The 13,321-nt window shown below is 40.3% G+C and overlaps 1 protein-coding gene across 1 annotated transcript in view; it reads right to left on the bottom strand.

Annotated features, from left to right (window-relative positions):
* BCKDHB (branched chain keto acid dehydrogenase E1 subunit beta) overlaps window positions 1-13,321 on the bottom strand; it is a 268,268-nt gene that overhangs the window by 163,478 nt on the left and 91,469 nt on the right. The window contains exons 7-8 of the mRNA XM_052645765.1: window positions 7,908-8,005; window positions 4,535-4,645 (exon numbers count right to left, since the gene is read on the bottom strand). Coding sequence (XP_052501725.1) covers window positions 4,535-4,645; window positions 7,908-8,005 — 209 coding nt within the window. The remainder of the gene's footprint in view (window positions 1-4,534; window positions 4,646-7,907; window positions 8,006-13,321) is intronic.

The following is a 13,321-nucleotide window of genomic DNA, read 5'->3' as shown; positions in this document are numbered from 1 at the left end:
CAAAAAATTTTTTTATTGAATGCTGATTGTTAAGAGGTTAAAAGATGCTTGCTCCTTCAAAGAAAAGCTATGACAAACCTAGACAGCATATTAAAAACCAGAGACATCACTTTGCCAACAAAGGTCTGTCTAGTCAAAGCTATGGTTTTTCCAGTAGTCATGTACAAATGTGAGATCTGGACCATAAAGAAGGCTGAGCACTGAAGAACTGATGTTTTCCAACTGTGGTGCTGGAGAAGACTCTTGAGAGTCTGTTGGACTGCAAGGAGACCAAACTAGTCAATCCTAAAGGAAATCAACCCTCAATATCCATTGGAAGGACTGATGCTGAAGCTGAAGTTCCAATATTTAGGCCACCTGATGCCAAGAGCTGACTCATTAAAAAAGACCCTGATGCTGGGAAAGATTGAAGGCAAGAGGAGATGAGGGCAACAGAGGATGAGTTGGTTGGATGACATCACTGATTCAACGGACATGAGTTTGAGCAAGATCCAGGAGACGGTGAAGGATAAGGAAGCCTGGTGTGCTGCAGGCCATGGGGTCACAAAGAGTCAGACATGACTGAGCAGCTGGACAGAAACAACAAAAGGTTCCAGGTGATGGGAAGATGCCTCCGTGCTCTAGGCAGATAAGCGCATAAGGTAAATTACATTGATTCAATAAGGAACTGAGAGGGATAGAGGTGCATGCAGGTTTGGGAAGATGTGATCTATTTCTGACTGCCTCTAAACAAAGACCTGACTCCACAGCTTTCAGTGGAAAGTATAATGGGCCTTTGTCACTTCAGCCTCAAGTGACAGCTTGGCATTTCAGATCATTCTGCTTAGCTGCCATCATACAGAGCCCTAGAATTTGGCAAATATCTTGAGACAGAGACTATGTATTTAAGACCCTTCAAATTTCCAATTCTGTCCTTGAGTGAATGAGTGAAAGTTGCTCAGTTGTGTCCAACTCTTTGTATACAGTCCATGGAATTCTCCAGGTCAGAATCCTGGAGTGGGTAGCCTTTCCCTTCTCCAGGGGATCTTCCCAACCCAGGGATCGAACCGAGGTCTCCCACATTGCCAGCCGATTTTTTACCAGTTGAGCCACAAGGGAAGCCCAAAAACACTGGAGTGGGTAGCCTATTCCTTCTCCAGCAGATCTTTCTGACCCAGGAATCCAACTGGGGTCTCCTCCACTGCAGGCAGATTCTTTACCAACTAAGCTATTTACAACCCCATGAAACAAAGTTTCTATACACCTGGATTCTCAGCTTCTAATTGAGACAAACTGGTAAAGAGCAGGTAAAGAGCAGCTGTAGGTCAGTGTCAATTTACCACTCATTTCGGGTCTTGGCACCCTCATCACTGCTGTTCCTAGACCACTCCACCCCTACCGAAACCCCCAGGCCTCAGCGTAGGTACCTCTCTCCTAAATACTTCAAAACTCAAGGATTTCTATTCTGCTTTCCAGTGGCTTCCAGCTTAACTGTTTAATATCAGGTTCAGAATTGAGTAGATAAACTGACTATGGTTCTTAGGCCCACTCCAGTCTCCAACTTTACAGTTTCTGTGAGCAACAATCAGAAACCCGGCTGTTTGGATGGACCTGGAGCACATCACACTCAGTGAAATAATTCAGACAGAGAAAGATAAATACTTATACGTGGAATCTAAAAAATACATCAAACTAGTGAATATAACAAAAAAAGGACAGACTCACAGATAGAGAAAACAAACTAGTGGTTACCAGAGGGGAGAGGGAAGGGGCAAGAGAGGAGTAAAGAGGTACAAACTACTATGTATAAAATAAATAAGCTATAAGGATATATTACACAGCACAGGGAATGTAGCCAATATTTTATAACTTCAAATGGCACATAATCTATAAAAACTCTGAATCACTGTGTTCTACACCTGAAGCTAATGTAATATTGTAAATCAACTATACCTCAATAAAAAATTAATTAAAAAAAAAACTCTGTTGTTCTGCCTCCAAGCAACTATTCCAGTTTATAACTTTTAAACAAAGCTTTAAAGCTTAAGCAAAAAGTATGACAACGTTTTAAAACCATAGTGAAATTTAGATCACGTTAACCAATGTTCCAGAGTCCTTGTACTATGCACAGTATGGTAATGTTTATGTTCAATAAATTATGTTTACCTTTAATAGGCTTTTTTTGACTAGGTATTCCAAGCGATGTATTTTGGTGTTGAGATTAACATGTAATGAATAAAGCTGAGAGATCTAATTTTGTCATAAGACAAAAACATCCAGTAAAACGGCACTAACTGAAAGAGATAGACATAAATCTTGATTACTATAGAATTCATAAAAATAAAAAAAGTTGAATTATTATTTGGTAGTTATTACTTAATAGTTGAATTATTATTATTAAACAAAAAAATGTCATTTTTAAAATCAGTGTTTAGTTATAGGGTCCTCTTTCTTAAAATCATCTTTGATTCCTAGAAGATGCCAAGTATCAAAAATTTTCTTTTGTGCATGAAAAGAAAACTGAAGATGTACCATGATCAACAATGAAGGGAGGCACAAATATACTCAAAGCCATCAAGAAATGATAAGCTGGCTTTCACTGCTGTAACTGGAGGGTCATCAGCAGGAAAAATAACATGATGAAAGCATCAGTCAGAGGTTCCCTGCATCTCTTCCTTGTCCAGTAGAGGCTTTTAGCCTCCTCTTTCATCATCTCCAGTCATACAGAGCCCTAAGGAACAGGGTCTACATTCCAGGATCCTACAAAGACGCACCCACTAGATTTAATAAAGGGTAGGGGTGGAGACAGGGTTCATGCTCACAGACACAAATTGATATAAAAATAGTTTTCCACTTCTTTCTTCCTCTACTTCTTTTCACTTTACTTTCATGGTTACTAACTGGAGTGTTACTTCATTTGCGTTTACCATAAGCTGCTTCAAATTTTTTGACTATATAACGTATATAAATATTTAAATACGGTTTACCCATGTAAATATGTGTTCCAACCATACATCAGTACTCTCCACTGCACCATGACATAGCATCATGTGCTTCATGCAAAAGCACCATTCACATTATAAATATAAAACCCCCGAGTGAGGGAGACACACTGCAAACAAGAAGCCCAAACCTTTGCCCAACCTCTGGGGCAAAGGTTATCGGCCTGGGTTTAACCATAATTTGGAACACTGGCTATTTGAAAGGAAACAATGTCTGACATGACTTGAAAATGCCTGCTAGAAGTGTTATTTTCATGTAGTTACAAGTAGCTCAACCTAAAACACTGCCCTTTATTATGAAAAGTATAAATATAAGGACTTAGAATATTATTGAAGCCATTTGTAATCATCTCAAGTGATTCCAAAGTGTCCAGTGTGTCTACTGAACATTTACTGAACAAATGTTAAATCTTCCTCTAAATTATCAAACAATCGCTACCTAAAAACACCCTATGCTATTGGAGAAGGAAAAGGCAACCCACTCCAGTATTCTTGCCTGGAAAATCCCATGGACAGAGGAGCCTGGGAGGCTACAGTCTATGGAGTTGCAAAGAGTTGGACATGACTTAGCGACTAAGCATGCGCAAACACCCTATGCTGTACTTTCATAGCAGCAGTAACTGCAGATTATTTCTATGTAATAACCTAAGAAACAGCCTATAAAAACTACAAGAATGCCAAAACTCTTGAATATAATAAACGTGAAATACTCTCAGTCTTATGACTCATTTGCTATAAAAGTAGATCAAGAAAAATTACATGCAATGTGACCTAAACTTTAGTAGACAAGATCATCACATACACAGAAAAGAACTTAACCTTCCTTATATACCCATCTGGTAACAGATGCACTCCAACTCATCTAGACATTAATGCGAAGGATATCAGTTACAGCCAATAAGTGAGAATTAAACTGTATTCTTGAGAAGGGACTACATGAATCCTATTAACAGTAAGAACAAGATCAATCTCAACAAGCCAAAGTTCTTGAGACGACTTAGACAGAAAACTGTAAATCAGAGCAGCCAGAATCCCATGACAGAACATGAACCTATGATCCACATTATTAAAGTTATATAAAGAAGTTGCTTTAAAAAAAAAAAAAATCCACCTCACTTCTCTTTCAGAGAAGTAACAAAATGAGAATTCAGCCAAACGGTTTAGCTGGCTGTATTAAACCTGGGCTTACTGAACCATAACCAATAAGAAGTTCAAAAACCCAGGTGATTCCAAGAGCCCTGATATGGTCTCATTTGCATTGGCCCATTATGCACACAAGTCAACCCGAGCTGGCTGCATGCAGAACAGGAGTTGTAATATTTTAAACACAGAACCGTGGGAGGGAAAAATCCTGAAGCGATTTGTTTCCTTGAGCAGCAAGCTCATACATTTCATTCAGGGTATAAGTTTTGAAGTTTTAAAATCAGTTGAAAAGGCTCAGGAAGCTCACAATTTTAAAATAATTATTTGCAAGGACCCAACAAATTTGGGAAAGGGTTTTTGGTAAACAGATTTAGAGGAAAGAAAGGACACTACCAACACTGTATTCTTACCTTGCAAACTGTATCCACATCCCAAGGTAGTATAGTCCTCAGATCAATGACCTCACAAGACACCCCAAGCTTCTCCTGAGCCATGGCAGCCACCTCTCGGATCACATGAACCTGAAAAAAACAGGAAAACAGGCAGAGGGTGACTACAGAGAAAAGCGAGGTGAATTCTGACATTCTTGAAAGAGACAGTGTTTAAGGTCAGGGGACTTGACTTGCAAGGAGAATTTCTTTTAGATGTAGAAGCCCAGTACTCCAACAAAATAATCAGATATAGACGTCCAGAAAACAGCTGGAAAGAGATTCTTTGAGAAAAGGAAAGCAGTCAGTGCCAGAGATACTGATTCCAAAGATACCAACACAGAGAAGGTTAATCAAGTCAGAGGAATAGGTTGAGTTTCTAGAAAAGGCATGTTGGAGAAGTAAAGGGCAAAAATCATAGGCCCCTGTAGATGACCCACATTAAAGAGGAAAGTAGAGGAACAGGAGCTGAAGAATAGGAAGAGGAGGAAAAGAAAGAAGAAAAGGGGAAAGGAGGAGGTGGAGAATAAAAACAAGCAAAAAAAATAGTTAAAGAAACAGAAAGAAAACCAGAAGGCAATATATCCCAGAAACTAAAGAAAGGCTTCATAAAGACAGCAGTCAGTTGGTGTCTCATACTACAGTAATATGAGATAAGGACTGGATGAGCAATTGGAAAGATTAGCGATATTAGCACAAATAGTTTTAACTAGGGGAAACAGAACTCACAGGTAAATAAGTTTTTTAAAAAAATAATGAAGGAATTAAATATAGGGAATAGAAAGTAGCTGCTCAAGTTTAATGATAAAAGAGGAAGATACACTGATATTTAAAGGAAAGGTGGCAGAGAGAAAAGTATTTTTTTAAATAGAAAAGAGAGAGACACACTTTGTTTTTAATAAGAAGGACATGGAAAAGAGAAACTGAAGACACAGGAGAGGGGGACCAGCTGATGAATAGCAAGCAGTCCTGGAGAAGGAGAAACAGAATATATTCTGAAACAGATTTGGAAAGGTAGCTGTGAAAACCAGACACTTCTTGGAAAACAAAAGGAAAAGAGGTAATAACTGGCAGCAGAGGTGATGGTGTGAAGGAAAAGCAAGTTGCAGTTACAACCCAACACTCTCTAACTTATCTAGTAAAAGGAGCGGCAAGGACACACACCAAGGGTGAGTTTTTTAAGGGGGACTCAAGGAGAGCAGATGAGGTTTGCAAAACCCACCATGGGCAGCACCATCAGATGTGGCACACCAACCAGCCACAGGAGGTGGGAAACCTCGAGGGCTGCAGCTCTCCAGGCCACAAATGAAGTGCAGAAGAGAGAAGGAAGCAGTCAGATTGCAAATGATTTTCATGATGGTCTTTGTATTTTACAGTATTAAATTGCCTAAAATAAGAAGTACCTCCTTTTCACAGAAAAAAAAAACTGATCATTTCTTTTTTTTTAATTTTTATTGGAGAATAGCTGATTTACAATGTTGTGTTATCTCAGGTATACAGCAAAGTAAATCAGTTATACATATACATATATCCTCTCTTCTTTAGATGCTTTTTCATGTAGACCACTACAGAGTAAAGACCACAGTTCCCTGTGGTATAACAGTAGGTCCTTGTTGGTTATCTATTTTACATATAGTAGTGTATACCTGTCAGTACACAGGAGAGAGAGAGAGATAGAAGGCTATGGCCAGAGAATGAGTCCTGAGCTTAAAAGTTTGGAAATAGAGCAATATGATAATAAGCTCTGAGGAAAACCAGATCAGCTCACTAGGGGAAGGTATGAAATAATGAGGCTAAACCAGTGGATGGGTCCATGTAGCCAGCAAAGTAATCACAAGAGATGGAAACAGATGGGATGAAAACATCACTAACCATCAGGGAAATGCAAATCAAAGCCACGTGATATCACCTCTCACTTGTCAGCATAGCTATCATCAAAAACAACACAAATAACAAATGTTGGCAAGGAAAAGGAGAAAAGAGATCCCTTGTACACTGCTGGAATGTACATTGGTGCAACCGCTCTGGAAAATAGTACAAAGGTTCCTCAAAAGACTAAAACTAGAACTACCATATGACCTGGCAATTCCACTCTTGGGTATACATACAAAAAAGAAAAAGAAAAACATTAATTTTGAGGATACATGTATCCCACTGGTCATAGCAATATTATCTACAATTGCCAAGGTATGAAAGCAACCTAAGTATATCGATAGAATGGATAAGGAAGCTGCGAAATATAGATAGATAGATAGATAGACAGACAGATAGACAGACACACACTACTTAGCCATAAAAAAAAAAAAAAATGAATGAAATTTTGCCATCTGCAGCAACATGGATGGACTTGGAGGGCATTCCGCTAAGTGAAAAAGATCAGACAGAGAAGACTGCAGGATGTCACTTACATGTGGAACCTAAAAAGCACAACAAACTAGTAAATAAAACAGAAGCAGCAGCAGACTCACAGACCCAGAGAACACACCAGTGGCTACCTGTGGGGAGAGAGAAGCACGGAGGGGACCTACAGGGATGGGGGATAAAAAAGGAGGGATTTTTTATGGGATTAGATGAAGTCTTGTGCGTGAAACTTTTGAAAATTCTAGAGCACTACAGAATTTTTAAATCTTTAATTCAATAGAATAATAAGAATAATGGCCAAAAAAGCAAGATGTCAAAAGCAGCAACAAGTAGTGAGGATGCCTAATGTGTGCTTCAAAAGAAAGTGTCTAATGAATACATTTTTGTAAACTATCAACATATTTTTAAAGGCTTCACCATATGCATATGAATGGAAAGGCATCTTGCCTTCAACCAGAAATCAGTACCGGATACAGATAGAGCATCAAACAAGATTTAAATATGAGAAATAAGGGAGACATTTTTCATGCTTCAGAGAATCAGAATTTTAAATGAGAGCTTCCAATGGGCAGAGCAGCAATGGAGACACAGACATTGAGAACAGACTTATGGACACAGCTAGGGGTGGGGGCGTGCTGTGGGGAGGAAGGAGAGGGTGAGATGTACGGAAAGAGTGACATGGAAACATACATTACCATATATAAAATAGACAGCCAATGGGAGTTTGCTGTATGAGTCAGGGAACTCGAAACTCGGGCTCAGTATCAACCTAGAGGGGTAGGATGGGGGAGGGAGGTGGGAGGGATGTTCAAGTGGGAGGGGGGCATGGGTAAACCTATGACTGATTCATGTTGATATCTGGTAAAAACCAACACAATATTGTAAAGCAGTTATCCTTCAATTAAAAATGAATAATCTTTTTTTTTTTAATGAGAGCTTCCACACACAAGATGGCATTACCAATGGCATAACCATTGCTGTAATGGTTACTGACCTGAGTGCCCCAGGCAACTAGAGTAACATCACTCCCTTCTCGGATGACTTCAGCTTGGGAAAGGGGGATGTTGTATGGCTCTACAGGAACCTGCTCCACTGAACATAAAACAAGGGGGGAAAAAATGTAAGGTTAGTTATCCTTATGTGTCATTTATGCAAAAAGAATATAAGAACTTCATTGTGGCAAAGCTTTATTTCATTTATTCTTCCTCCAAATTCCAGAAGTTATTCATAACTGAAATAGAATTACTATATGACAGCACTACATGGATGAAAAAGTACAATCAAATCAGCTATAGGGAAAAACTAAGAAAATTTTAATAAAGTCTGTTACTTAGTCAATAATAATGTCAATAATATCATCAGTATTGGTTCGTTAATTATACCAAGTATATCACACATAAGATGCAAATAAAGGGGTATATGGGAACTCTGTAGTGTCTTCATACTTTTTCTGTAAACATAAAACAATACAAAAATAAAGTTTAAAAAGATTTTAATATGCCTGCTAAAACTTTATTGGACTGAATTAAGTACTCAGATAACTTTTCTATCAAAGAAAGAGTAAAGAAATTGATGAGTGCTTGAAAAACAGGAAAAAACACATAATATGGCCTACTTTCTAAGCATATTTTATTTTTGCGTCTTGCAACTATGGACACTTTCACCAACCACGGCAGATGACAACACCTCAGTTTTCAACTCTGAATTCTGTAGACCTCAGAGACAAACTGAATCAGCTCCCCCAAGCCAAAGGAAGAATACATCACTGGTATCCCAGAGAAAACCATTTCATGATATCTCTGCCCAGCAAAGTGCAAGTAACCGAGAGTTGATCAAACTCAAGAGGAAATGGTATGATGATTTTTTAAGTGAAACTGAGTAAACCAAATTGCTCCCACGATGATGGGAAGTCTTCTTGAACTACCACATGAAGCAGGATAACAATGGAAGAGATAAGAAAAAAAAGGTCACTCCCTTTTCTTCATTTTCCCCCAGAGTCCTTTCATTATCATTGTTATATGAATTTGCCTTATTTTGTTTTGTTTAAATTTTATTACAGTTGATTTACAATGTTGTGTTAATTTCTGCTGTACAAATTATATGAAATTTTTTTTTTTAATTCAAGGAGCACAGAAGAGTAAAATAAAAGGTTCCCTGTGCTCTCCAGTCAGCCCTTCCAACTCCACTGTCCAGGAGTAATCAATGCCAACAACTTCCTGGGTGTCTGCAGTGGAAAGCTCTCACTCTTGCTGTTGTCCAGCAAGATAACAAGATCTTAAATATCTTTAAGACAAGATCTTATGATCCTTCCTATGATCCTTATGAAGCAGGGCCCCTTGTCCACTACAGAAGTCAGGTCTACATATTCACTTTCCCAGCTTCCCATGCAGCTAGGACATAAAATGTGGGCTCTGCCCATCAAATGCTCCCGCCCATGATAGACTGTGAAGCAGAAGCCAATGACACAAGAGACCAGCAAGTATTTCAGAATCCTGGCAACTGTGGAGGCAGATCCAGCATCCAAGCTCAGTGGGATCAGTGATTCAGACATCTACCCAGTCCCATGTCCACGGCCATCTGCTGGGATATCTTTGTAACACCAGTCACACAGTGAAATTTGGGGTACTGAATCTAGGTACACAGGGTTTCCCTGGCAGCTCAGTGGTAAAGAATCCACCTGCCAATGCAAGAGACATGGGTTCAATCCCTGGGCAGGGAAGATCCCCTGGAGAAGGAAATGGCTACACACTCCAGTATTCTTGCCTGGGAAATCTCATGGACAGAGGAGTTGGTGGGCTACAATCCTTAGGGTTGTAAGAGTCGGACATGACTGAGTACACACAGAGACACACACACACACACACACAACCCTGGTTCTTAGGTACTCCAGGGATCTCTGAGCTACCTGTTATCCTTTAATGAATCTTTTCTGCTTATATTGGACAAAGTTGATCTCATCACTTAAAAATTAAGAACCCTGGCTGTCACTATCTTTTCAGATATTTACAGTATGTAAGTATGCATACACAGTTAACCCTAGAACAATATTATGGCTGAGGGCGAGGACTCTCTGTGCAGTCAACTATCTGCATACAACTTAGAGCTGATCCTCCACATCCTCAGATTCAACCAACTCTGGCCCTGTAGTAACACAGCAATGGGTACTGTCAAAAAAATCTGCACATAGCTGGACCTGCACAGTTCAAAGACATATGCAAATCTTGTTTTCTTTCCACAAATATAATCACACTGTACATGCTATTTAGAACCCTTCCATAATCTCCTTTCCCACTCAACAGTATATATTGGTCATATTTTCACATCAAAAGTATAGTCTTGAAATCATATTTGTAAGTTAAAAATTATAAAATTTAATGGTGCTGCTATCAGTGATACGGTAGAAAATTTTATTCCTTGTATTTTTGTATATTTCCAATCCAATGACTTGTCTTTAACCAGTGCCAGAGAGAAATGAACATTTTAAATCATCAGTATGTTTAATGAAATAAATGAACAAATAAAATAGCAAAACTTCTAAAACTACTTTTGTGGGTAAACCTCAACACTGATGACGATTAAGCCAAGAAACCTGACACACAGCTGTTAGAAGAGCATCAGAAACACTTTTAAAGGCTTTTTCCTTTGTGTGCGTTTATGTGTGTGTGTAGCACACAAACTAGGTTCATTCAGTCAGATACTTCCAACTGTCTAAACCAAGAGTAGGCAAGTCCACTTTTGTAAACAATGTTTTCTTGGCACACAACCTCCTCTGTTTATTTACATATTACCTATGGCTGTTCTCGCCCTTCCTCAACAAAGCTGAGTAGTTCCAAGAGACATCCTGGCCTATACACCTAAAATATTTATTGCCTATCCCTTTACAGAAAACGTTTCCCACCCTCAATTCTAAACAGTGCTTTCAGAGGTTAACTACAGACCATTCGTTGATGGCTTAAATCCAGTATCAGATGAATGGATGGACCAATGGAAATATGAAGGGATGGGTGGACAAAGAAACAGTCAAATAGGAAAACAGACATATTCAACTGGAATAATATATTTTACTTAGCAGTTCTCAGCTGCTCAGCACTAAAGTGACGGTTAAGAACAACAGTGATAACATCTGGCAAGCATGCCAAAGGTAGCACACAGGCTCCTCGCCATCATCAAGTCTTCTTTCCCCAAGCAGCAGGGTCTGCATGCCAAAAGTCAAGGCTAGAAGCCAGCACACGCTCTGCCCTGCCTGTGAATCAGTGGCCACCATTCAAGAGCTCAGTCTTTCCCGCCTTGTAAATCAGGTGCCAGCTAGTAATTAGCAAATCCCTGGAACACACAACTCTAAGGGCTGGAGCACCGAAAGAAGTGGGTTGGCATCTTGGCCCACCTCCTTTGAAAAACTGCCAGTGACTGACTAACTAACTGCTTCATTGTATTCAATAAATTACGCAGAATAATAAGGCTTCATTACTTTAACAACTAATTAAGGGACAACATGGCAAACAAGGCTTAATCTTCCATTAAAAAAATAAAAGCATGCCAAGAACGAAATTCAAGAAGAGACATATTAAAAAGAACCTAAAAAAACCTATCTCCTTGGATTTGCATAAATTTAATCCTGAGAGGATAAAAATAAGATTACAATTTTATGGATTAAAGACCTAAATGTGGGGGGACTCTCTGTGTCCCTTCTGATATCTATGTTAGAACCTTTCTCTGTCCCTTTTCATATTTCAATAAAACTCTGATATACAAAAGCTCTTGAGTGATCAAGCTGGGTCCCTGGTCCCAAAGCTAAATCGTCTTCTTCAGAGATGACAAATCCGACACCGTCCACTGTAAGCTATCACCTTGGGGGCTCGTCCGGGATCTTCAGGACAAGGCAAGAACACTTCAGAGCGCTGACCTCTCTGCTTTCTCAGTATACACGTTTTCTGCTTTACAAACTCTTCAGTGTGCTTGTGTGAATGAATGACATACTCTGCACGAAGCAAGTGAAGAGCCCTTCTCAGCGGTTTCATGGCGCCTCGTAATGACTGAAGGCAGTCCCGGAAAAGGGAGCCTTGTCGAGGGTTTATACCAACCTGCCCACACCAGGAAACACCCAATGTCCCTGCAAGGGGAGCAGCCAGAAATGGGCGAAGCGTGTGGACCGAACTTCCCTTCCTCGGTCAGCTTTTCCTGGTCCCTTTGACCATATCGTAATTGCCCGGGAATTAGAACTACTAACCTAATCTGTTAGATCATGGACTTTCAAGGGACTTGCGATCCATGCTGTTACTATGGACTTTTACTTAGACCCCACGTATGGAAGCCTAGCCTTGCTACGAGCCGAGTTACAGGAGCACTTTTGGGAGCAAGGCGAAGCTCTAGCCCCAAGAACGTCTCTCAGGCTAGAGGTCACGCTCTTGGCTGCCTGCCTCAGGGGCCAGCAACCTGAAAGTGAGTCTTCGTCACGGCTGTGACGGGCTGTGCCTCCCATCTATATGGATAGAAGCACTGCTGATGACCAGGTTTTTGAGAACACAGGTCAGGAACTGCAGGATCTGGTCAGATTGGAAGTACAATGGGCTTCTTCCTTTGGCAGTGCTAGCTCTCAGTGGATCCGAGGAGGCTCTCTGACGGCTTTTGTCTCAAATCCTTAGATATCTTCTGTGTGTGTGGAATCTGTAGAAATGAACTGGAAGGATTGGCCCTAGTAGCTGGAGGACAAAAATCACTTTCTCCTCTCTGGCCAGCCCTCCACCACCTCTTTTGCTATACCAGTGTGGCGACACTCAGAAGGGACATCTTGGTTGTTGTTCGTCCCTTGATGACTCACCGTTTCTACTGCGGTCAGGAATGTAACTCAGCAATGTGCACAAGCACATGGAAGACGGATGCTTCCCCTGGTGGTCCTAGCTTGGGAAACATTCCAGGATGCCACTCTGGGTGGCATCAGAGAAAAGGGCAAATCAAACAAAGGTCTTAGTGGTAAGGAACTCGAAATCCATTTGCGATGCCATCAGGTCTACCCCTGGTGCATCTCCACCCTGCCTTGGTGGTAGAACCGGGAAGGACGAGTAAGATGCCTGCGTCAGTAAGGGACAGACTAAGTCCGACCAGGGAAGGAAAGCTTCCGTGGAAAGTCTGTCTACACCCCCATCTAGAGCAGAGAGGGACGTCTCCAGAAGAAAGAAGCCACGGCTGTAGATGACGCTTTTTTCTTAGCTCTGGTTAGCTCCGGTTCCATAACCACTCCTTTAAAATGTATTTTTAAAAAACTGGGAGAAGTTTGATCCCCCGAGTTTAAAAAAAAAGACACACCTGATCTTCTGTGATACTGAATGGCCACAGTATCCTTTGGAAGAGGGAACACTGACTGGTTGAAAGGTCTCAATTATTACTGTTTTACAACTAAAACAGTAGTTA

The sequence above is a fragment of the Budorcas taxicolor genome, chromosome 9 (genome assembly GCF_023091745.1).
Source record: "Budorcas taxicolor isolate Tak-1 chromosome 9, Takin1.1, whole genome shotgun sequence".
Taxonomy (NCBI): domain Eukaryota; kingdom Metazoa; phylum Chordata; class Mammalia; order Artiodactyla; family Bovidae; genus Budorcas; species Budorcas taxicolor.
Note: the sequence above shows the minus strand (reverse complement) of the source record. Positions and strands in the feature narration are given on the sequence as shown.